We start from the raw sequence: 26,350 nt of genomic DNA, 5'->3' as shown, positions 1-26,350 counted from the left end.
CAGAACATATAGCACCAAGAGTGAACATTAATGTAAACCAAGCACTCTGGGTGATAATGATCTATCAGTGTAGGTTCATCAGTGATAAGCAATACCACTCCTGTAAGGGGCATTGATCATGGAGGAGGCTATGTGGGGGAGGGGGGAAGGCAGGGGACAAGAATTATCTGAAATATGTGTGTGTATCTTCTCAATTTTGCTGTGAATCTGAAACTGCTCTTTAAAAAGTCTACTAAAAAATAATTTAGTGGGGTGCCTGCGTGGCTCAGTCAGTTAAGCATCCGGCTTTGGATCAGGGCATGATCTCAGTTCGTGGGTTCAAGCTCCACATCGGAGCTCTTTGCTGGCAGCTTAGAGCCTAGAGTCTGCTTCAGATTCTGTGTCTCCCTCTCTCTTTGCCCCTCTCCCACTCACACGCACGCACACACACACACTCTCTCTCTCTCTCTCAAAAATAAATAAAAACATTTAAAAAATAAAAAAATAAGTTAGCCTATGTTACTGAGATAGTACCTACATGAACACATAAAGCTGCTTCTGAACTAATTAGCAAGAGATAGGTATTTTTATTTAAATAAAATAAAATAAAAATGATTGACAGCCTGAATAGCCAAAGCAATCTTGAGAAAGAAGAACAAAGCTGGGGGCATCACACTCCCCGATTTCAAACTGTACTACAAAACCTACAAAAATAGCATAAATTGGGACAATAACAAGAAATAACCAAGGATAAACAATAAACGTAAAAAGAAAAAACAAATGATAATTTAGTTATACACAACCTGTTTATTTATAAAGATTTTTAAAAAAAGTAATCTGTCTACCTAATGTGGAGCTCAAACTCAGCCCTGAGATCAAAGTCCCATGCCCCACCCACTGAGCCTGCCAGGCGCTCCCAACCTGTTCATTGATGATAAAACCATTATGCTGGGGAATCAGAAACCTGAGGCTAGATATTTCACAAAGACGAAGATGTTGCGTATTTCGCCCACGCAGGTAGCTTCAGTGTTTGCACTGTGCCTGGCCTAGGGTTTGCATTCAGATGATTTTTATTGAACGAATAGAAGTGGGTTTCAAGGACCCAATTACTTGAAAACTACCCAGAGTCCTTTCAAAGGCAGATTCACTGGGCACCCCAAGGTGGAACTGTGACCCCCCCAACTCCCCGAGGGGTGGATCAGAACCTGCAGTCTTCACAGACACACAGCGAATCCTTGTTCCACATGCTACCTGCAGTCTGAGAACCACTGAAATTCAATCTTTCACTTTGTCAGACACAAAATGAAGGTGAGACAGTTTGCTCAAGGTCACAGGGCTAATGGCTGAACAAAAAGTAGAGCTCAAACTGTCAGGCTCTGGAAAGTTCATCAGATTGATTACTTCCGGTAGTTTCAGTATATGGAAAGTGAAATAATCTAGCTTCCAGGTTTGTTTGTTTTTTTCCTTCCCCCAATATTTGCTTTTGAGTTAATTTCTCACGGTTATTTCTATATCACGTCTACCAGCATTATTTCACCTTCTATCTTTCCTGTTGTTTTCCAAACTGGTGGCTAACTTACTATTATAATAAATTTTGAAATGCTTGTCAATGTCCCTTCCATTGTTTTCAATGTTTTCTCATTTCACCAGAGTAAAGCTGTAAGGAAGAACTTATTCTACGTAACTAGGGCCTTCTGAGACTCTTAATAATTTCCACCCCCAAGACTGCTTTTCTGTGTCTCCTATGGTGGAAGCCGTTCTCATATGCCATTTTGCTTCCTTCAGGAATACCAGATTCTTATGCTATTATTAACAGTAAAGAGAGTCACCTGTATACCATCTTTCTCTATAACGTTCCATTGTAGGGGCCTTGAAAAGCTTGCTGTATGTTTCCCCACTTTCCGGGAGAGGCTGGAAATACCAAGTCTAGTTGGGATTATTTTTCAGGGTTTGTGACCAACACGGTAGGACAATTTAACGTTGGCCGGTGCCTTCCTTCTCCCTTCACACTACCGACCACCCTGCACCCGAGAAGAGAATTGGCAACCGACCATTTAGTGAGCGACTGAAACATTCCTCGATAGACTTAATATCAAGTAATAAATCGGGCTAAAAACCACAGTGATGCTTCACGGCACAATTTGATCAGAGATGCCCACCTGATTTTAATCAGAACAAGTGGACTTAATCGCATCTTTGTGTTGTTAGCACCGACAGAACATTTGGAGAGCTCTTGACCTTAACAAGAAAATCTCGGCGTCTGCGGTCTTGGGCTCCCGGGTGGACCCCGATGACTTCATCTGCGGGAGCACCCCGCCCGGGGAACCCCGGGGGAGTCCCGGGAGGGAGCCCGGAGCGCGGCGGGGGCGGGCCCTGCCCGGACCTCCCAGGTGTCAGCCCCGCCCCCGCCGCCGGCCGACCGGGACTTAGCGCCCGGGCAGCGCCCGCCTCCCGCAGGTCGGGCCTCCTGCACGGCCGGGTCGCGCCAGCCCGCGCGTCTGGGCACAGCCGGCCCCCGGCTGCACCGCGAGCCCCGCACCGTTCAGCCCCGGACACCCCGGCCCCGCCGCCTTCCGTCCCGACCTAGAAGTCGCGGCTCTGTTCGCCCTTCTCGGCGGAGCCGGGACCCGCAGCCCGAGGCTCGCGTTCGTCGCCGAGTCCCGTGCGCTGGGACTCGCCCTTGCTCCCCGCCCGGACCGTCCTGCGGTCCCAGCCTCCGCCTCGCCCCGCGTCGCGGACCCCGAGGCGCGCAGGTGTCGGCCCCGCGGGCTCGGTCCCAGCGCCGCCCGGACAGGACGCCGCCGCGGCCCCGGGTCGCGGCCCCCCGGCCCCCGACGCCCACGCGCCTGCCTCGGGACGCGCGCCCCGCAGCCTCCAGGCGCAGACATGCGGCCCGCCAAGCCGGGCGCCTGGCTGGCCTCGATCGTCCTGCTCGCGCTCGCTCTGTCCCCGCCCGGGGCCCAGGGGAGGCCCCGGGGTCGCAGGGGAGCGCGTGCCACGGACCTGGAGGCGAAGCCGTGGCTGCTTCTCCCCGCGGCCAGGGCCACCCGGAGCACAGGTAAGGAGTCCCCGCCACCGCCGGGCGTCTGCTCTGGCCCCCGCTCCGGGGCCGTGCTCGCTTCAGGGAACCCGAGTAACGGAGCAGAGGGCCGACCGTCTCTGCGGGTGACTGGCTCTCGGGGACGAGGGCACGATCCAGGAGACTTAGCACTGTTGAGGCTCAGGTAGCAAAGAACCCCGTCTCGCAAAGGAACCGGCCTGATGTGTCCCTTCCCGGGTGACGGAGGCCCTTTCAGGAAGCAGGTGGCGCGGCCCAAAGCCCTGCGGGCCAGCGTCAGCCGGCCCAGGCCTGGCGCAGTTCCGTCACGGTCAGCGCCTCGTCCGGGGTCTACGCGGGCTTTTAAATTTTTTTTTTTAATGTTTTTTTATTTATTTCTAGGAGAGAGAGAGAGACAGCGTGAGCAGGGGAGAGTCAGAGAGAGAGGGAGTCACAGACTGAAGCAGGCTCCAGGCTCTGAGCTGGCAGTCAGCACAGAGCCCGACGCGGGGCTCGAACCCACGAACTGCGAGATCATGACCTAAGCGAAAGTCGGACGCTTAACCGACTAAGCCACCCAGGCGCCCCTACGCGGGCTTTTAGAACTGAGTAGGAACTCGGTCTGAGCATACCCAGGAGTGCCCCCTTGCTTACCTCTGCGAGCCGGCCTCAGGAAGGCTTGGACACAGCGGCTCTGAGCAGGCGAGGTGGCTGTCCTTACCTGGGCCGGGCGCCCAAACCAGCCCTGGCAACTCAGATCTCTGGCTACTTAGACGAGAAAGGCGGGATGTTGGAGAAGAAGGAGGGGAAAAAATGAGTCAATATGGAGGTCATGAGACACCCTAAGGTAGAGAAGTCCAGTGTGGGGGCGCCCGGCGTGGCTCAGCCCGTTGAGCCTCTGGCTCTTAACTTGAGCTCAGGTCATGATCTTATGGTTGTAAGATCAAGCCCCTCGTCAGGCTAGGTGCTGACAGCTCAGAGTCCGCTTGGAATTTTCTCTTTCCTTCTCTCCCTTTGCCCCTCCCCTGCTCTCTTGCTCTCTCTCTCTCTTTCCAAAATCTAGCATTTATTTGCATCTCACAGAACTGGTTTTGAAAGACTCCACCCTGGGAGACATTGTTTTGTCTGTTGCACGCAGCCCAGCTCTACCTTGGCACCTGGGGAACACAGGGATAAAGGCCAGGACACAGTGTAGCTACAAGGGAAATGAGAGGTGACCTCAGGGCAGAGCAGTGGGGAGGGGCCGGGAATCAGACTGCTAGTCGCTCTCCTCACGCATCCCCATCCCCTGCGACACAGCAGTATCGGACATCAGGCCAATTAATGATCCTGCCAGGGCCTGTTGGTGCTCAAGTGAAAGGAAGTGTCACATGCCTCTCACTTTAAATCAAAAGCTGGAAATTATCAAGTTTGGTGAGGAAGGCATGTCGAAAGCCAAGAGAGGCTCAAAGCTGGGCCTTTTGCACCAAACAGTTAGCCAAGGTGTGAGTGCAAAGGAACAGTTCTTAAAGGAAACCAAAAGTGCAATCCAGTGGACAAAGCAAAACAACCTTATTGCTGACATGCAGAAAGTTTTAATGATCTGGAGAGAAGATCAGACCAGCCACAAGATTCCCTTAAGCCAAAGCCTAATCCAGAGCAAGGCTCTGACTCTCTTCAATTCCCTGGAGGCCGAAAGAGATGAGGAAGCTGCAGAAGAAAAGTTTGAAGCCAGCAGAGGTTGGTCATGAGGTTTAAGGAAAGAAGCCATCTGCATAATAAAAAAAATTGCAAAGTGTTGATGTAGAAGCTGTAGCAAGTCCTCCAGCAGGCCCAGTTAAGGTCATTAACGTAAGTCGCGACACTGAATAACACATTTTCAATATAGATAAAACAGGCTTCTATCGGAAGAAGATACGTCTAGGACTTTCATAGCTGGAGAGAAGTCAACAGCTGGGTTCAAAGCTTCAAAAGGATAGGCTGACTGGTTAGGGGCTAATGCAGCTAGTGACTCTAAATTGAAGCCGGTGCTCATTTACTATTCCAAAAATCCTAGGGCCCTTAAGAATTACACTAAATCTCCTGAGCCTGTGTTCTTGAAATGGAACAAAGCCTGGATGACAGCACATCTTTTTACAACTTGGTTTACTGAATATTTTAAGCCCATTGTTGAGATCAATTCAGTGCTCAGGAAAAAGGTTCCTTTCAAAATATTACTGCTCATTGACAATGCATGTGGGTCACCCAAGAACTCTGATGGAGAGGTACGAGATTAATGTTTGCACACCGGCTAACACAACATCCATTCTGCAGCCCGTGGGTCAAGGAGTAATTTTGATGTTCAAGTCTTATTATTTATTTATTTTAAAAAATTTTTTAGTGTTTTTTTATTTATTTCTGAGAGAGAGACAGCATGAGCAGGGGAGGGTCAGAGAGAGAGGGAGATACAGAATCTGAAGCAGGCTCCAGGCTCTGAGCTAGCTGTCAGCACAGAGCCGGATGTGGGGCTTGAACCCACGAAACCGTGAGTTCATGATGTGAGCCAAAGTCGGACGCTTAACCGACTGAGCCACCCAGGCGCCCCTCAAGTCTTATTATTTAAGCAGTTCTTTTCACAAGACCGCAGCGGCCAAACAGTGATTCCTGTGATGGATCTGGGTGAGTAAATTAGAAACCTTTCTGGAAAGGAGGCGCCATTCTAGATGCCATTAAGAACATTCATGACTCATGGGAAGAGGTCAAAAAGTATCACTATGGACAAGAGTTTGGAAGACGTTGGTTCCCACCCTCATGGATGACACTGAGGGGTTCCGAACTTCTGTGGAGGGAATAAGTGCAAATGTGGTGGAAACAGCAGAGAACTAGAACTGGAAGTGGAGTCTGAGGACGTGAGGGGGTTGCTGCCACTCACGATCAAACTTTAGTGGATCGGGAGCTGCTTCTTCAGGATGAGCAAAGTAGTTTCTTAAGATAGAACCTACTATCGCTGGTGAAGATGCAGTGAAGACTGTTGAAATGACAAAGATTTAGAATATTACGCAGACTTAGTTGATAGAGCTAAGGATTTAGTCTTTGAGAAGATCGAATCCAGTTTTCAGAGAAGTTCTACCATGGTTAAAATACTATCAAACAGCATTACAGGCTACAGAGAAATCTCATGAAAGGAAGATTCAGTTGATGTAAAATTTCACTGTTGTCCTGTCTTATTCTAAGAAATTGCCACAGCCACCCCAGCCTTCAGCCACCACCAGCCTGATCCATCAGCAGCCATCACGGGGGGCAAGGCCCTCGACCAGCAGAATGATTATGACTTGCTGAAAGCTCAGGTGATAGCACTTTTCAGCAATAAAGTATGTTTTAATTAAGATATGTACTTTTTAAAAGTTTATTTATTTTGAGAGAGAGCGAACGAGCAAGTATGGGGTAGGGACAGAGAAGGACAGAATCCTAAGCAGGCCCACACCACCAGTGTAGAGCCTGATACAGGGCTCGAACTCACGAACCTTCAGATCATAACCCGAGCTGAAACTAGGAGTTGGAGGCTCCATCAACTGAGCTACCCAGGCACCCCTGAGACTGGTACTTTAAATTTATTTATTTATTTTTTTAATGTTTATTTTTGGGAGAGATAGTGTATAGTATTTTTGGGAGAGATATGTATAGTATTTTTGGGAGAGACAAGCAGGGGAGGGGCAGAGAGAGAGAGGGAGACATGGAATCCAAAGCAGGCTTCAGGCTCTGAGCTGTCAGCACAGAGCCCGACGTGGGGCTCGAACTCATGAACCATGAGATCATGACCTGAGCCGAAGTCGAATGCTTAACCGACTGAGCCACCCAGGCGCCCCAGTATGTCCTGTTTTTTTAAAGATGTGATGCTATTGCACACGTAATAGACTACAGTATAATATGAACATAACTTTTATGTGCACTGGGAAACCAAAGATTAATTTGGCTTGCTTTATTGTAGTGATCTGAAACTGAACCTGTAATATTTTCAAACTATGTCTGTATCTACCACCACTCATGGTTTAAGGTGTACGTGGGATTTGTTTCAATCAGGTGTCAAGACCTGGAAATGAGTGTTGTGAAGGAAGAAGTTTTGCTCACAGTGCCCTAAAAACAGGAGGCATACAATGCCTCTCGGCTCCAACAGAGACGCATCAGACTTGGTCACAGCAGAGTGAATGAGGAGAAAGAGCAAGAGCCTTTATCAGTGGTCTCTTTGAGAAAGTTAAGGAGAGTGAGAGTTTAGAACCTGCTAGGTGAACCAATTACAGTGGGCTCTGGAGTGTAGGGTGGTGTATAGCTGTCTGGCTCCTGGCCCCGGGGTATTAGGGCGGAAGAATGTTGGCCTTGAGTATGAGAACTGGCTGAGGGAGGCCATAGGGGGGTGGGTGGGCTGGACTGGTGAGTTTGGAAAGGAAAGGTGGGTTTGCAGGCTTTCCTTTCTCTGGGAACCACTGGCTAGCTCTGAGAGGGCCCGTCTCTACAGCACCAGCAAGGCCTCAGATGTTAGAGCATCAGTGGGTTCAAGCCCTGCTTTGGGCTCTGTGCTGACAGCTCAGAGCCTGGAACCTGTTTCAGATTCTGTGTCTCCCTCTCTCTCTGACCCTACCCTGCTCACACTGTCTCTCTCTCTCTCAGAAATAAATAAAACATAAAAAAAAATTTATAAAGAAAAGAAATACGGGAACTAGAAAGGCATGATGTCACCTTCTTCACCCACTTTGCCTGGGTGCTGGCTGGCCCTCCATTCTCTACTCGTCTGCCAGGAGACACATGTCAGTCTTTCTCTTACTGGATACATCCTTGGTTTGTTGTTCTAGGATGCTCTTCCCATCTCTTCTTACCTGGATAGCTCTTGCTTAGCACTCGCGGGGTCAACACTTCTATGTTTTATTTAAGTCAATCTGCTACATGTTGCTATATTATGTTTGTACTTTGAAATGAAAATTTCCATGTATTCAAAGTATGGTTTTCTTGGTGGCCTAGACTGAGCTCAAGTGAAGCATTGATTGTTTTCATTTCAAAGGTAGCAACCTACTTGAGGGATCATCTTCTCAGCTTTTAATTCCTTAAACATTTTCTAGATATTCTGTCCACAAAGCACTGTCATACACCCTGCAGGTGATAACAGATGAATAAGACATTGTCTCTTTTCTTAAGAAGCCCACAAGGGGCACCTGAGTGTCGGTTAAGTGTCTGACTCTTGGTTTCCACCCTATTCCTTGCTTTGGGCCTTTTCATTACTGGTGGTGATAAGAAGGTCAGTGTAGGCAACAGACTTCACTTAGTGTCCTGAAGGTGGGCCTAGTGAGAATGTTGTGTGCGGTGCGTGTGGGGATGCAAATAAATATACCAACTGCGAGCTTTTATTTAGAGTTCTGTACAATCCAATAATACATTTATTTTTGAAATAGTAATTTGTATTGGTTAAACTTTTCATGATTGTTTTTCATAATTATATGAAACATATAGGTACATATATATGAAACATATAGACGTAGGTACAAGACAGGGGCACCTGGGTGGCTCAGTCAGTTAAGGATCTGACTCTTGGTTTCTGCTCAGGTCATGATCTCACAGTTCATGGGTTTGAGCCCTGAGTCAGGGTCCACACTGACAGTGCAGAGCCTGGTTGGGACTCTCTCTCTCCCTTTCTCTCTGCTCCTCCCCTCCTTGCCCTCTCTGTCTCTCTCTCAAAATAAATTAATGAACTTAAATAACTAAAAGCCCATGATGTTGTGGTAGGGACAGACAGGTGCACAGTTCACTGTTATGCTAATCAGACTGTGACAATTTCCTTTATAGAAGTTAGAAAGTGTGCAATGGCGGTGTAGAAGAGGGTGTAATTTATTTCAAATGTGTACCTTCCAGGGGTACCCGGGTGGCTCCATTGGTTAAGTGTCCAACTTCAGCTCAGGTCATGCATGATCTCATGGCTTGTGAGTTCGAGCCCCCATCAGGCTCTGTGCTGACAGCTTAGAGCCTGGAACCTGCTTTAGATTTTGTGTCTCCCTCTCTCTGTGCCCCTCCCCCACTTGCACTCTGTCTCTGTCTCAAAAATAAATAAATATTAAAAAAAATTAAAACGTATACCTTCCAAACCTGAATGCCAGGTCTACATGTTAAAATTATCATGGAATATACTTTTGGAACTGGACTTATTCTGGTCTCTGAACACACTTTCACCAAAGTACTGCACTCAACTGGCTCAGCTTTGAGAAAGGGCCAGAGGAGCTACTTTGCCAGATAAAACATGGAATATGTACACCACAAGAGCCAATTTGCCATGCTGGGCTGCAGAGAGAGATGGAGGAAGGACCCAGGTGCAAGCTGGAGTATAATGGATGAGAACACCGAAATATTTATATAAAGAAATACCTCCATCTTCACGGTTGCTTTGTTTTTCTGGATTTATTTGGATTGTCTATAAAGTGTAGATGTTTGTTGCCAGTGGGGGAGGGGAGCTCCAATCCAGCCGCATGCCTACGGAGGGCCCTGACAATGCTGCTCTGCTGCTCTGGGCTTACAATGGGCTGCCAGGAGCAGGGAGCTGCCTATCCCAGGAAGGGCTCTTACCCTCCCCCCCCCCCACCCCATTAACTGTAGGCTGTAAAGGGCTGTTAGAATCCCCATGTCTTCATTTTACAGTACCTGTCTCAACAAGGTCACACAAATCATTGTGGCCATTCGACTCGCTTATGGGGAGATGACAAGCATTCACACTCCCATTAGACTCATATGATGTTTGATGTGCATAGGTATCAATCTGTCATAAGGACACTGAGAGTTTAAGTCTGTAACTGCCAACACATATTAGGTTCAAGATTTTATTAATGTGTCAGTTTTCTTTTTGTCTAAAAGACTTGCATGTACTCCCAAATTGTTTTTATAAATAGTATTTTCTGAGTAGTGTATTTATAGCAAATACAAGGTGAAGGGTGGGATGTACTTTGAGTTTTTATTTTCACTTATTTAAAGTGAAAAGCCCTTGGGGCGCCTATGTGGCTCAGTTGATTGAGCGTCTGGCTTCGGCTCAGGTCATGATCTCATGGTTTGTGTGTTCGAGCCCTGCATCCGGCTCTGCACAGAGCCTGCTTGGGATTCTCACTCACTCCTCTCTCTCTGCCCCTCCCCTGCTTGCGCTTTCTCTCTCTCTCTCAAAATAAATAAATAAAATAAAACTTAAAAAACCACTAAAGTCCAAAGCCCTTTAAGTGGGAGATATCATGGCCTGGAGAACATTTCAGTTCATTTGTTCTGGCTGGGATGGGGAGAATGGGTTGTAGGAAGGGGAAGACCCATCAGGAGGCTGCCGTCCGGGTAGAGTCATGAAAATATGATGGCCTGGACCAGTCTCGTATTAATGAGAGGAAATACAAGTGGATGGGTCTTAGATAACTTTTGGAGGTGGACTATATAAAATTATGCAATGGATTGTATATAGTAGAGGGAAAGAGAAAAGTCAGGTATATCCTCTTGATATCTTGATATCTTCTTGAACAAAGAGCAAAGAGTGATGCCATGCATGAGACCAGGGAACATGGGGGAGGAATGAGTCTGGGATAGCAGGGAAGTCAGACGTTCCGTTCTGGCTGTGCACTTTTGAGGGGTCTGTAAGTTTCCTGAAGAGAGCGATAGAGCAAGCAGGTAGCTCTAGGAGAGGTCTGGAGCCCCTAGGGACCGGTCGGGGCTAGAGATAGAGATTTGGAATCGGCTGCAGGAACTGCCATGAGTTCATGTGTCAGGTGCCTGTCATTGTAGCCTATTGTAAGGACATTTTTAATGGTGGAAATGCATCCAAGAAATTCTAAATTGCTTTCTTTTTTCAGAAATGTTCCTACGAGATTCGAACTTGAAAGACAAATTGATAAAGCATTTCACAGGTAAGCACAAAATTCATCAGGGACTCAAATGAAAAGATTGTGTGCAAATTACTGTTAGGCACTTTACATATGAGGACACATGTCTGTAAGGAGCTCAGGGGTCTCGTGAGGGAAGAGGACAAATGCCATTAACTTGTATTAATGGTAATATAATCCAGATCTTGGTAAATAATAGAAGTGTAGATACAGTTTTAGGGATACACAGAAAGTGAGTAATTTTGCTAAAAACTAGCAGGATAGGCATGGTATATGCTGTATGTAAGTTGTGCTCTAAGGGATGAATAGCATTTTCCTGGATGAGAAAAGCATTCTGGTCAGAAGGAATTCTTTGAGAACATGGTAGTTCCGGGGGCAAGATAGGGGATGGTGTGGATGCACTGTGGGGTAAGGTTAGGTAAGGGTGTGTATGGCCACTGGGCAGAAGTATGGCTGAAAACAGAGGTTAGAATCCTACTGTGAAGGGTCCTAAATGGAATGTAAGGAATTTAGATGGGGATCTCCAGCTAACAGGGGAATAGAGGTTTTTTTGAATAGGGGAAAGACAGATTTTCACACACCATCCCTTAAGCATGAAATACTCTCTCATGACACTGTTTTGTTCTTCATATCAACTTTGTGAAATCATTGGAAATCATCCTATGCCTCAAGTTCTAGCAAATCACTAAATTATTTTGAGCCAAGCACTCCCATCTTGACCGTTGCTCTTGCCTGGCTGTCCCTAATCATCCCAGCCACCCTTTATTGTTTCACATCTCAGGCCTATAAGCTGGGAAAGATACAGTTTTCCCACTTAACCAAAGCCAGTGGCCATATTTGTTAATTAACATCGGAACAATGATTGTGAGCATCAAGTCAAGACCCACCTGAAGCCCAGCAGGTGTAAGGAATTTCCCAGTAGTGTTTCTAGGCACTCTGTTCACACACTGTGGGCCCTTCTACCACTTCCAAAATATCAGATTCCAGATATAAAGGTGAGTTTTGGTGGGGACTGTCTGGGACTTGTGGGAAAGACAAGGAAGTCTCAAGGCCTTGTTCACTTTACAATAGTCCTTGACACTACTAAGACTCAAATTACTCTAATTGGAAAATAGAATAAGGGTCTCTGCATATAAACATTAATTCCTATTAAATAAACTGAAGACCAGAAAGTGGGGACCAAGGATATTTATTTTTTGCTTTTCACATCCTCTTGATTTGCTTTCTAGAGATTTTTTTTTTTTCTGTCTAGCGCTTTTCCCCTCTTAATTATTCTAAAGAGTTCTTAAGGAACAGAGGGTTCCATTATGTGAAATGTTGAGAACTGATAATGACTGTAGATGATTTCCCACAGATTACATCTTCCTGCTTCCCATGGAGCCAGGGTAAGAAGTGCTCTCAGACAAGTTCTTTTAAGGGCATAGAAGGATGTTAAGCTACAGTTGTAATATCACCATCCATAAACGCTAGCAAGTTTGTTTGGAAAACACGCCTCTGTTTATCATAAACATTCTTTTCTTGTCCCACAGGGCCAATCACATTTTCAGCCGAATGTAGCATACATTTCCATCGACTCTATCACAATACCAGGGATTGCTCAACACCAGCTTGTAAGTAGTTTGGATAGATATTTTTTCTTTTAGAAAAAGTCCGTATCTGACAGTAAATGTGTGTAATTTTAAACTTCAACAGTCTGTAGCTGGAAATAGACTAAACATTGTAGGAGATGCTATTTATAACATTGACAGGACTTGAATGAACGTTTGTGTGTACTGTTGATGGTGTCAGGAACAGAACTGCATCGTAATTGGGACTATATCCAAATCCGAAAATAGCCAGATTTCCTTATGGAATGAAATGTTTGTTGGGGATTTAAACCTTTTATCATGTTTCAAATTCCTTGGCATAAAGTGCTTTGTCATATAAATGAAGAACAAAAATTGGATGATCGTGAAGTAGAAGTCAAAATTTCCTCATAAGTTATTTTAAACAGTTTCATGTCGTATCATTTACACGAGTGCTAGACTGTTCTGAACAGTGGTAGCCTAGTGTTTTAAGGGCCACTCTAATCAAGTCTTTTGGACCCTTAAGTTACTTAAGTTAGCAGCCATTTCAAACATAAGATTTTAAATGCTGTCATTGAAACTGCCTAAATCATGCCCATGTAGGGGTAATTCAGCTGTTCTTAAATTCCTTTCTAAACCTAAACTTCCCTTTTTAGGCAAATGAATTTTAAGCATTTTGCTTCTTCTTAACTAGGTTGGTCATCCCAAGGAATATTCAGTTTTACTCAGGTGGCTGAGTCAGAGTTTTTATAATTTTTTTCGAAAACTGCTTGTGTTCAATGACTCGGGGAAATGAATCATACTGGAATCAAAGCAAACTGAGTGGTAACATGGCATAGTGGGGGACGCTTGCTCTTTGGACTTAGGCTGCCTGCTGGTTACGAGATAGATTCTTGACATTTGGATGCTGGGTTTTCATCTTTGTCTCTTCAGTGAAACAACAGTAACATCTCCCTGATTGTGTTATGAGGAGAATTAATGAGAAGACCCAGGTTAAACATTCATTGTGTTGGATGCTTATTAAACTGTAGCTCTCATTGTTAATTAGTGACAATAATAGCATTGTTTTCTTGACACTTGTAGGAACTATATACATAATTAACCTTTAAATTTCCCTAGATTACAAGAGATGTGCTAGATTGCTCACAAGATTGGCAGTGAGTCCCCTGTGCTCGCAGACTAGAAGACCTGCCCTATGAGTATGTATTTATTTATTTTTCTTATTCTGCTTAATAGGCTGACTTTCTTAAGATATGTTGAACAATTTAAAAAGCCAGATAGCTGGTGTTAACAGCACATAATGAACCTAATCTGTGGATTGTTCACTTAATGTTAAAGTTTGGTCAAAAGGCACAGACTGCTTTCTTGAGTTCATTACAAAGACCCTCAACAGTGATTAAATTAAGTAAGGTAAACAGCTTTCTAGCAGCCTTACCAGTCCTGAGTGATTTTTAACAATATTTCAATTTTGGGGGTTATATTATTTTTGTGCAGAAACCTTATGCAGATAGACATTAGATGGACAAAATTATTTAAAGCTCTATTTTTTTTAAACTGTTCAAATGATACAATAAAAGTAGCACTAGGTCCTAAAATTTTGGTTTATGCAGGATAGGTAAGAAGAACAGAGAAAGTATTGGAAGAATAAAAGAAAAAGTGAAGGATCAGAAACATAATGAACATCATCATCTGCTCTAGCATGTACTTTGCCAGAGTGAAATGCTAAGTCAGAATTTTCATTCTGGCTAAATTACCCAGAATGAAATTACAAGGAGCTCAAGGGCAATAAAATATTTGGATAACCTAAATAAATCTGATGAAAAATTTTAATATTTATTTACAAAAGAAAGATACTCATTTTTTGCAGAGATCTTTTTACTCTGTAGTTCTTTCCCAGTGCAGATCAAAGCCAACATATCTGTGGGCTCAGTGTTTCAGTACCACGGACAAGTCCCTTTAAAGACACTAGTTTCATAACTTGTGAGGGTAGAAATGGAAGTCATGGAGTATATGTAGTCTAGAAGTATCTACGAATATCTCCATCTGGCCTATGTGACTTAATCTACCCCAACGAACTCATCTCACAGGTTTTTTGTGCCAGTTACTAAGACAATCCTGACTTGTTGTTGCTATTTTTATTCTTTAAAAAACAATTATAGGGGCGCCTGGGTGGCTCAGTCGGTTAAGCGTCCGGCTTTGGCTCAGGTCATGATCTCACAGCTCATGGGTTAGAGCCCCACATTGAGCTCTGTGCTGACAGCCAGCTCAGGGCCTGGAACCTGTTTCGGATTCTGTGTCTCCCTCTCTCTCTGACCCTCCCCTGCTCATGCTGTCTCTCTCCCTCTCTCAGAAATAAATAAAACATTAAAAAAATTAAAAATAAATTAAAAAAAAAAGCAATTATAGGGGCACCTGGGTGGCTCAGTCTTGAGTGTCCGACTTTGGCTCAGGTCATGATCTCACAGTTCTTGAGTTAAAGCCCTGTGTCCAGCTCTGTGCTGACAGCTTAGAGCCTGGAGCCTGCTTCAGATTCTCTCTCTCTGCCCCTCACCTGCTTGCACTCTGTCTCTCTCTCAAAAATAAATAAGCAATAAATAAATAAATAAATAAATAGGAGTTATAAATTAATAATAATGGGCACTCTTAATTCTGCATATTTACAGTTGCTAAATTTTAAAAATTCTCTTAGATTAAGATAATGAGCTAGATCGTTGTAGCATTCAGTGGCAAGATGCTTGAATTACTCTCAATCTATCTCAAACCCTTTGTATAATGTAAAGCATGAACAAATAAAGAGAATTTATGAGGCTATTGAAATTACCTAAATGAAGCCACATTTACTCTTTCTTGGTTTTAATATATTTTATGTGAACGAGTAAATAATCATAAAGTCCAAAAACAGCATAATATCCGCAAAAGTTCTCAAAAAACAAGTATTGTGCTGTAATACCAAATATTGCATGCCAACTTACTTCTCCTGGTACTAGATTCATGGAATACAGAGCTGATAAATACATCCCTTGTAAATGACAGAGTTTAGAGATTTAGTGATTTCCTCTATAGGAGTATGTGTTTCTCATTATTTATTTAACAAGGTATTAGAAACACAGTATTATAGACTAATACATTTTTGGAATTCTTATGAGTTATTTAGATGATGCCAAGTTCATTTTTCAGTTTATTTAGATATCATAACACTTTAGTGGGGAAGTCATGATTTAAAGTATCTAAAAGTACTGACTGACCCTTCTCCCCTTCCAAACACACATTAGCCTATATCCTAAGGATTAGATTATACATTGAGCCCACAGATTCTTCAAGCAAATAAAATAAGATATAACTACATTAAAACTATACATATTTTTAAGTATATTAAAAATCAGATTATAAATGACATTTTTCTTCTTCTCCCTGACAGGCATTGCTTGTGAATGTAAATCAAATGTGAAGAAAAAAGTGCCTGGAATCATATTAACTGTATAAAGAGATGAAATATCTAATTTTATGATGTATTAAGATGACTAAAATAAGAGACTTCTCAGAAATAACTGATTAGCGTGTCCTTCCACGCAATGCAGTCTTTCTTGGTTTATCTTTGTGTATAGAGTATTCAAAATATTTTAAAACAAAGTTTAAATCACACAATGTAAATAGAATCTTAAAAAATATGCTATTCTTTTATTTTTATTGTATTATTTTCTTATATGGTTAATATCCCATATAGGTGTGAATTAAGTATTTAATTATATAATTTATGTCTGAGAGTACCAGTGAGAAATGATTTAAGTAATATATTTGTTGAATAATCATGTATGAAGTCCACTTTTACAATTCTTTTAAATAATATTTAAATACATTTATTCAGATTTTGTCTTTAAGTGCACTAATTTGAAATATGAATTCTATTAAAACTGAAATATGAAAACTCTGTGTTGCTTTTCTTTGAATTGAACATATTTGTAGCAGAAGTTATACTATTGGGTGTGGTTACTACATATATATATGTATATATATGTAAAAATATGTATTTTCTAAACTGCTAACTAGTCTTCTGAGAAATTCCCGTCTTTTTACAGTTTGGACATATGGTACTGCTGTCATAAAGAAAACGAGGAGAGACATGTGCCATGGAGTTAGGAGAATATATGGCTTGCCTGGATGCTCTCTTTGGAATTTTTTTTTTTTAAGTAATCTTTTCATGCACTGTGGGGTTTAAACTCATGACCCCAAAATCAAGAGTTGCACACTCCATTGACTGAGCTAGCCGGTATCACTTTCTGGTTTAAAACAGCTTCATGTAAAAACAACAATGTAAGAAGGAGAACCCTACAATAAAATGATAGAAACCCCCCATTCTTTTAAAGTAGACACAGCCTGAGTGGTTTATCAGGGCATAGTCAGTACAGTCATTGCCTCAGCACTGCTCGCTCACTGTTACGTTACGTTGACATCAGGGACAAAAGCATGTCTGTACTAGCCATCGCTTTTATTTTGCAGCACCTTTGATCTCTCCCATAATGGAGTGTATCCTGTCTGTGTCTGTAAACATGTATACTCCTTTATCCATCAGAGAAACAAGCTCAAAAATGCCCTTGGCCCAATATTCAGGAACACTGTGAAGCTACATTTTCAATTTCAGTGTTATTTATTTTGGCTTATGGGCAAAGACAAATAATTACATGTAAAAAACCTAAGAGGAGGGGCACCTGGGTGGCTCAGTCGGTTAAGCGTCCTACTTCAGTTCAGGTCATGATCTCATGGTTAATGGATTCGAGCCCCGTGTCGGGCTCTGTGCTGACAGCTCAGAGCCTGGAGCCTGTTTCAGATTCTGTGTCTCTCTCTCTCTCTGACCCTCCCCTGCTCACACTGTGTGTGTGTCTCCCTCTCTCAGAAATAAATAAAACATTAAAAAATTAAAAAAAAAAACCTAAGAGGAAGTGGAATGGAAGTTTGCAATAACTTGTAGTAAAGAATAAGAATACCACATTTTTAGTTCATTGCACTTAACACAGCAATGATGGTATTTACAACATTTGCAAAAATGAAGTAGCTTTTGCTCATAACTATCTAAGAGCTGTAGTGCTATTTTTTAAAATGTTTATTTATGTTTGAGGGGTTGGGGAGGGGCAGAGAGAGGGAGACAAGAGAATCCAAAGCAGGCTCTGTGCTGACAGCAGACAGTTTGATGCAGGGCTAAATAGCCTGAACCATGAGATCATGACCTGAACTGAAGTTGTACGCTTAACCGACTGAGCCACCCAGGCAGGCATCCGATGGTTGGAGGGCTATTTTTGTAAACCTGAAGAGGCTATTGAATATTGACAAGTAAGAACTTAATGGTAAGACATATTTGACTGAAAAAAAAAATTGCCTAAAGAGGCTTCATGATGAGTATGGTTTCTGTAAGGCAAATTATTTCAGATGGAGTTCTCTTAAGTTAGATAGTAAGCATTCCCAGAGATGATTACTGTACCTCAGAAATGTATTCTATATGATCTATTTATATGTAAAGCCTATGGGGATTGATTACAAATTTCTCCAGTTAAAAACAGATTTGTTTCATTGAAGGCTACTCATTTGCTCATTATAGTAAACTCAATAGGGAGAGCTTGAGAGAGTAATGAATTAAGAGATCTTTAATCTGTCTTCATAGAGAAAATTTTCTTACATGGGGAAATAAGTGCCAGAAAGATGGCTAGGGTAGAATCCTCATGGTTACTCAGTAGCAAAGTAACATCCACGCCTTGCAGAAATAATCTCATTGCTTAAGTAGTAAGCCGGAGGTTAACAATGTTTATTTCTGCACTGAGAGCCAGGGCAATTACATTGTCTGTTCTCAACTAGTCACCCAGTGGTTTCAGCAGATAGCCAGGACTCTGAACTATCTGATAATTACTTGACCTTCCATTTCACCTTCTATTGTACATCCTTTGCTTTGAAAGGCAAGATGCAGTACTAATACTAGCCCTTGAGAGCATTTAGAAGACAGGCAGCATGTGTGATTTTGGGGGGAGGGGTGGAATGGAGTGGGTGTATGTGTCTTATTAAAAATGGTTACTTGGTTAGAAAATCTAGCCCTGTCTGGAGTAGCCCTTCCCCACACTCCTTTGCTTAATTTGTCTCCTATCAGTCATCACTCTATGCAATAATGGTATTTGTTAGTTTCTTACCCATCTCTCCCCAATAAATAAGTTCTAAAAGAGGATCACCTATCTTCGGAAGTATTTCTAGAGCCTAGAAAAGTGACTGGTTCTTAGTAGGTGCTTTATGTAATAAAAAATAAGGGTATCTCATAGTCCCACAAATGAGATTAAGAAAATATTTTAATTTGTAATAAAAAGCAGTGATTTATCCAACACTATTGAGTGGGTCGTCTAGTTATGCAATAATCTTGTGCAAAATCCGCAGGACAAGTCAGCTGCCTCATTTCCCCTTCATAACTGCTTCAAGTTTTTCAGCTCACAGGCATGAACACAGTATTAAAACCGGGAGAGCCATTTAACCCGGGGCACGGAAAATCAAATGCCTGCGTGGCCAGGCGACTAATACAAATAATTCGAATGGGCCACGGGGACAAGTGACTGGTGTTCGATCTGACAGGAGTGGTGGGTGTCAGGTCAGGCTGGTGCCGCCATATTAGTCGCCTCCTTTTGATTTTTCTGAGAATTCTGGAATCTGGACTTTGATGTAAAATATCTCAACTTACAAATATTGACATTGAATGAGAAAGATGTTAATATATTATGCCAGCCAAATAAAAAAGTTTGTGACCTGGTTGGCTCATGAACTGCTATGTTTTTGACATCTGATGGACATTCTAACTTGGGAGTTTCTTCAGTCTGATTTCCTTTTATCCTCTTTGAAGAATCTTGGCTCCCCCTTCTATCTGGTCCCAATGGAGATTTAGTGACAAGTTGGTGAGTTTCACCTTGACTTTGCCCTGGAAGTCCCCTAATATCCTGTTTCCGGGAGTTTCTCCTAGGATCCATGCTGTGTAACCCTGGGCAAGGCAAAGCATATGTCCACATCTCTCAAAGTGCCCTGAGATGCCTCTTGATCCTTGACAGAGGCGACGGTCTTCAGCTCCTTCAGCCTGTGCCGATAATGGGCGGGGGAGGTGGGGTGGAGGGGGAAGGAGAGAGAGGGAGAACAGGTGGAGGCACAGAAATTATTCTATCCACCTGTCTGCCTCTGGTCAGTGAAGTGTTCCCTACTGCACATAGGGAGGTTGGTGTTAAAAATATATTTGAGTGAGTGGTCAGTTAGTCCCAGGGCGACCTTCTTTCTCAGTGTAATGGAGCAGCTGCTTGTTCTTACTTGTGGGCTCTGGAGCAGCAGCAGTTATAAGGCCCGATACCAGCCCTGATGAATGATTGTAGCTGAGAGACAGAGCCCACACGGTGGGAAGACTAACCTTCAACAAGGAGCTAATCCCTCCCCTGAACAAAGGCTGTGTCCAGACAGGTTTCTTCAGTTCTATCACAAAACAAAAAGGAAGACAAATACTTTTTCAAAAACTTTTTGAGCTTCCCATGATGAGTGGGTGTCCAGAATGCTAGAACATTCCCTAACCGCCTGGTGAAAGCTCTGTTCAAAGTCACAGGTCCACATTTTGTGAAGTGGCCTCGGACACATGTTAGGACCTTAGCTCAGGCTACAGCCTTGAGGAGAATCTGTCTTTGACATTTATGTGCTATTTGGTGTCTTTTGACATATAGACACACAGGAGGGCAAAAATAGTGTTGTGAGGGAGTGAAACTACGTGCGGAGAGGAGGCCGTTGCAGGGCCTGTGGAGCATACAGGTCAGAGTGGCGTCAGAGCAGTTGCAAAAAAGTCATCAGAATTCAGATGAGAAGTTCGTCATCTCCCATATTACGTTGGCAGGCGATCTGTGAATCCCTTCTGAAAGTGAATGGATCACACACACTCAGATGCATATCTACACATATAACTTGTATTTTAGATGAGCCCTGCTTCATTTTTCTTAGGAAAGGATCCATGGCTTTCGTTGAATTGTAGAAAGATCCATGACACCCTGCTAAGTTAAGAATCACTGATGCCACGGAAGCCTTGGACAGCGCATTATAGCATGAGATGCAAAAAAAAAAAAGCCTCCCACAGGCTTAGGGGAATGGAGATGGCCTTGGAGTTGGCAACATCAGTGAGTCTGGGGACAAAGGCTTTAGGGTAATGGGTTGTGGCATGATGGGGGTAGGGAAGTGGAGGCCCTGAAATGTAAAGTATTGATCCTAAAGCTTAATGCCTCTGGCTGGCTGAAGGGAGAGGGAAGGCGTGGTTGGAGGAAATGCGAGCCCCAAGGCGTTTTTGCTAAGATAGGAGAGGTTTGGTCCTGTGTAAACATGGAGAGATGCACAAATCAGTATGGCGGGCTTTGCAGGAGGTGAAAGGTGAAGGGTTCTGGAACCAGAGAGAAAACATTAAGGTTCACAGTAGGCATTCAGGCAAAGCCAAAAGTTAATACATGTTTGTCATATGAATTTTCTGGATAACTTTATAAAAAAAATTTTAATGCATATTTTTGAGAGGAGAGAGAGAGAGAGAGAGAGAGAGAGAGAGGAAATGGGGGAGGGGCAGAGAGAGGGAGACATACAGAATTCAAAGCAGGCTCCGGGTTCTGAGCTGTCAGTCCAGAGCCTGATGCGGGGCTCGAACTCATGAAATGTGAGATCATGACCTGAGCCAAAGTCAGACACTTAACCAACTGAGCCACCCAGGTGCCCCTGGATAACTGTTTGAACTAGGAAATTATTACGGATTTTATGACCTTGGACAAGTCATCAAACCTCTGGTGCCTCTGTTGTCTCGTCTGCATTGGGATAAAAACAGCAACCACCTCTCAGAGAAACAAATCAGCTGAGATTAAAGTGCTTATAGGCACAACATAGCATTAAATAAACAAAGTGAAACATCCCTGATGTATCGTAGGCATTACACCCAACATTATGGTCTTAGGTGTTCGTCATCAGGCCCCTAAATAATGCCGTGAACTTCTGACTAGACGTTGGTCTCAGGTTTGCCCTGCCCGAGTGATCCCAGGGCTGACACAAGTCACTTCCCCCAGACAGCATAGGTGTTACAAAAGGAAAAAACAGCCCTCTACATAGCTACAGTTGATTCTTGTTACAAAACTTTTGTGTTCCATAATTGTCTGCTCCAAACTGAGAGACAGCCTTGTGTTCGAACCATCTCTTGTTATGATCAACAATTTTATGTTGAGAGTCATGTGCACACAAAGCATCACTGAAACCCCTCTGAAACTTGCCACTTTCCTTTGGCCAAAGCAGATAATATCATTTGTTTCAAATGGTTGTCTAGACCATAAAACATCAGTTGGGAAACCCAAACAGATTCTTTATAGGAAACATACACCGCAGAGGCTCGAATTCCTGTTGTTGCTCAGGGGTGACATCACCTCTCTTCAGCATGTGGCAAGTGGGTGGATCATCTGAGCCAAGATGGAAGAAGAGGCTCCAGATGTGTAAAGGGAAGCTCCTAAAAGTTGTGTATCTTGACTGATGATTAAATGTTCCACTCCAGAAAATAAAAGTAAACTTCCTTCAAAATTTATTAGAGGCTTTTCTTTAAAAGTTACTTTAGGGGTGCCTGGGTGGCTCAGTCAGTTAAGCGTCCAACTTTAGCTCAGGTCATGATCTCACGGTTCGTGGGTTTGAGCCCCGCATCTGACTCTGTGCTGACAGCTCAGAGCCTGGAGCCTGCTTCAGATTCTGTGTCTCCCTCTCTCTCTGCTCCGGTCCTGTTCACCGTCTGTCTCTCTCAAAAATAAGTAAACATAAAAATTAACTGTGATGAACATTTATTGGTATTTTTTCATAAATTTAGTGTTTAGTGTCCCACCAGTTTGCCTGGCTGTAGCTTATCTTTCCAGTCTTAGAGATTTTACCTTCTCTGGGAAGACTTCCACATCTATCCTCACATTTTCTAGTCCCTACCATCAATTGGATTGAAGCCCTCATGGGAGGTAAGTTTGCTATAACTATTTTGACTTTTCTTCAATAAGATAATTTTAGACTAAAGAAACAGATAACTTTTTTTAATGTTTATTTCGGAGAGTAAGTGTGAGCGAGGAAGGGGCAGAGATGGGGGGACAGAGGATCAGAAGGCTCAAACTCACGAACCATAAGATTCAGGGTTCAAACTCACGAACTGTGAGATCATGACCTGAACTGAAGTTGAATGTTCAGCTGACTGAGATACCCAAGCGCCCCAATAATGTTTTCTATTATAAAACAATCTTTATTTTGTTTTGTGTGCTCTTAAAATTTAGGAACATCTCTATAGATTCTGTTTTAAAACTTAATTTTAATTCTTTATTATTGAAATAATTTAAAATAAATTAAATGCATTTCAGGAAAATGGGAAAAATAGGAAAATCAAGACAAATTATTTGTCATTTGCTTGCCCAGCACGATCATTCTGAGAGTTGATTTGTATCTTTCTGCATTTTTTACATAATTATATCTTGATTTACATTAATTAGTATGGTACCAATAGACTCATTTTATTTGGTGATAATGTAGCCTTCGTAGGGCTACATTAGGGATGTGCTCTATTTTATTTAAAAATATTTTTGTCTGTGTAAGTGATTTTTCCAAAATTTTACTTAAAAAGAAAACTTGAAAACATGTCTACCTAAGGCTCAATAATCAGTTTATGCCTCTTCTAAAATATTTAATAATGACTATTTTGTTTGATTAAAATAGAAGTAGCTATGCATTGAAAATTCAGCATAGACTGAATGGTGTTGGGTTGTTTTACATGCACTGGAGAAAACTCAGCTGAAATCCTTTTTGCCCCCTGGTGGATTTTAATGCCAAAACAGAGAAAACAATTTTGTAGTTTTACAGCAAAATATTTTACAGAAATTAATGGTTTGTTTATTTTAGCAAATGTATTAGTGTATTTGTTCAAAATTACTGGGGCTCAGAATGACAGAGACAACCTGATTTAGATGAAGTAAAAAGAGATAGTTTATGGAAGGACATGAGGGTAACTTATAGGTTCAAACCTTGACCTTGGGAAAGACAGGAATCTAGTATCCTGGTACCTTAACAAGTAAGAATTTGTGGCATTTCCCTTGAGAACATTGCTGTTGAAAAGACTCAGCTCCTAAAATGCTCAATTTCTATGTTTTTCCATCCAAAAGTTAAAATTATTTGTAGAGAAGCATGGAGCGGCCCAGATTGGGTCATGTGTTGACATCGAAGAGTGAGCTTTTTCTAGGAAATAAGACTGCTGTTCACTGGCTATTTTGCCTGCAGGTGGTGACACATTTCCAACAGTCTGTCAGAGCTTCTCACTTCTGTGAAATAGTCAACATCTCTTTAATCTATTTGCTTGAGTTCAATGCCAAGAAGAGAAGCTGTAAGAGGGACAAGAAGGAAAGAGTTGGATTCTGTTTATCTTACTAATTTTGTCGCATTGCTGATTTATCATCGGTGTGCAAAAGAACCTTAAGTGATTCATGGGATGTCCTTGGTCGGCTGTAAAGACTTAGAATCTCCCTCCGTCTTCATCTGGAGTTATGTCACTGTTAATAAACAGCAGCTTCCAAAATTAGAATTTTAGTTCAGCAGCTTCAAAGCACTTGTGGAATGATTTAAATACGAAAATATCAATAAAAGAAAGAATTTCTGAGCTGTGTCCTAATGGAAACTATTTCATGTGTATTGCAGAGAAATACAGAGATAATAACAGTTTCTTTTAGAATGTTTGCTATGTATACAAACATAAAAAGACTGAGTACTTTCTCATTTTATTTAATTCTTATGAAATTCAGTTATAAGGTAGTTCTCATCAGTGTTCAGCTTCATTTTAGAAACAGGAGAACTAAAGCTCAGGATTTTTAGTAACTTACTCAAGTTTATACAGACATAAACTCACACAGTTATGCCTTATTCTTGTGTTTTCTGATTCTATTTATGATATTCTTTGGACTGTATAGTATTGCTCACATAGTCTGAGTCCTTCCAGTTGGGTTGAAATGTGCCCAGTAAGTGTGTTATCATCCATGCATAGAGCACACATTCTGGTGTCTGTAGGGTAGACCTGACAGGGATAGTAGCTCATAAATCAGCTTGAACAGACATCCTAAGTTACATGAAAAGAAAAGAAAGAAAGAGAGAGAGAGAGAGAGAGAGAGAGAGAGAGAGAGAGAGAGAAAGAAAGAAAGAAAGAAAGAAAGAAAGAAAGAAAGAAAGAANGAGAGAGAGAGAGAGAAAGAAAGAAAGAAAGAAAGAAAGAAAGAAAGAAAGAAAGAAAGAAAGGAGGGAGGGAGGGAGGGAGGGAGGAAGGAAAGAAAGAAAGGGAGGGAAGGAGGGAGAGGGAGAAGGAAGGAGGAAAGAAGGAAGAAAGGAAGGAAGGAGGGAAGGAAGAAAAAGAAAGGTGGGGGTGGGGAGAGAGAGAGAGAGAAAGGGAGAAAAGGAAAGAAAAGAGAGAGAAAGAAAGGAAGCCAAAGTCATAACCAGAAAAGGCAAAAGCATGCAGCAAATCTTAGATGTGAGTCTAGGATACAACAGAGACATAAACTTGGAGTCTGGAAAAATGAACAGAGAGCAGAGGAGATTTATGGAGGCTTTAGTTTAGATATGTAGGAGACAGTCCGTGAATAGAAGTAGATTAGATTAGATTGGGGTATGCAGGCACCAAGTGAGATTCATTGCTTGAAAAAGCTACACAGAGCTGTCATTTCCTTTCTTTCCACCCCCTGTAATTTGCCAAGCTCACAGCACCAAGGTTTCTCTGGAGATTTTTGGTTCCATGTTGGGAGTCTCTGCTGGGTCTGTAAGCATAGGTGAAGGGAGCTGCCAGATATATACCTGCACCTACAGTTGTCTTACTGAGTCAGGTACTGGCAACTATTAGTGGCAGTACTTAGAGGCTAGGATTTCTTGTTCCAAGGGTTTTGGTTGTATCTTTCAGTGGTGTGGGTCCTGCGATCAAGGAATGAAAATGTTATGGTTCTAAGTGTGTTGTCTCAAGAAACAATAAAATGGGTTAGATGTGGACGGAATGGGAAGCTCTAAGCTATGGGCTGATGGGTATAGGTTTTCATGTCCCCAAAGATCGCTGCTCCAGGTGGTCCAAAGCTGCTTCCCTTTGATGGAACCCAGCCACTTCTGGCTGTGGCCTGTGTAACATGTGGCTTCATTCATAGACCAGACAATGCTCTCCAGCTGTTCTCTGATAGGGACTGTCACCTGGGCCCTATCATTCTAGAACCCCATTGTTTCAGGTAAACCAATCCCATTGTAATATTTCCCACTATTATCACTGCCTACAGAGCCAGAGGGCTCTTCAAAGATGCAGCCGGTCCCTTTGGCAATGCATTTCATGTCTTGGTAGTGGAATTTCTTCAGGATGGCTCATAAGGATGGCTAGCAAATTGTCCCTAATAGAATCATAGGAAATACCCATTTATAAAAACCTCCAGATTCCTTCTATTCAGAGTTCTGGTGATGTCCTCACATTTTGACATTATTAACTATAGGCTATCACTAAGTTTACACTTTCAATGTGCCAACAGAACAGACTTTTACTATTATTCACAGAGGCTCAAACCATCCTGGTAACTCCCAGATACTAGATGAGATTGCACCCCTGTCAATGAACTCAGACAGGCTGATTGTTACATTTTTAGACTACCCTTCCAGGTATGCCCCAGGCCCTGTCAATAAGTTTGGCTAAATCTTTTTTAACCCTTTGGTACACACATTACCTCTTTCTAGAGCAGGCCTCATTTCTCTTCACATCTTGATACTAGAGGGTGTAACGCATAAGGGTAACTCATAAGAGTGTAACTCATAAAGGCTTAGAGGCAATGAGAGGCAGAGGGTGTGTGTTCTGAGAAGAATCCATATTGGTTTGCATATTGGAATGCTGAGGA

General features: G+C 42.7%; 1 protein-coding gene and 2 long non-coding RNA genes across 3 annotated transcripts in view; 2 read left to right on the top strand and 1 right to left on the bottom strand.

The window, feature by feature from the left end:
- The window catches only part of LOC120246647, a 38,450-nt gene extending 34,450 nt beyond the window's left edge, over positions 1 to 4,000 (bottom strand). Inside the window, exon 1 of the long non-coding RNA XR_005532097.1 lies at positions 3,671 to 4,000. This is a non-coding gene — a long non-coding RNA (uncharacterized LOC120246647). The remainder of the gene's footprint in view (positions 1 to 3,670) is intronic.
- Positions 2,425 to 16,236, top strand: ALKAL1 (ALK and LTK ligand 1). The gene is made up of 5 exons (XM_039254268.1): positions 2,425 to 3,037; positions 10,831 to 10,884; positions 12,390 to 12,470; positions 13,545 to 13,624; positions 15,844 to 16,236. Exons 1-4 carry the CDS (start codon positions 2,866 to 2,868, stop codon positions 13,622 to 13,624), a joined length of 387 nt encoding a protein of 128 aa, XP_039110199.1. The 5' UTR covers positions 2,425 to 2,865; the 3' UTR covers positions 15,844 to 16,236.
- A 5,979-nt stretch (positions 16,237 to 22,215) lies between these two features.
- Positions 22,216 to 24,102, top strand: LOC120246637. Its single transcript, XR_005532093.1, has 2 exons — positions 22,216 to 22,426; positions 23,727 to 24,102. It is a non-coding gene; the product is annotated as an uncharacterized LOC120246637 (long non-coding RNA).
- Positions 24,103 to 26,350: the final 2,248 nt, after the last annotated feature.

The sequence above is a fragment of the Hyaena hyaena genome, unplaced genomic scaffold, assembly GCF_003009895.1.
Source record: "Hyaena hyaena isolate Hyena2069 unplaced genomic scaffold, ASM300989v1 scaffold_475, whole genome shotgun sequence".
Lineage (NCBI taxonomy): Eukaryota > Metazoa > Chordata > Mammalia > Carnivora > Hyaenidae > Hyaena > Hyaena hyaena.
Note: the sequence above shows the minus strand (reverse complement) of the source record. Positions and strands in the feature narration are given on the sequence as shown.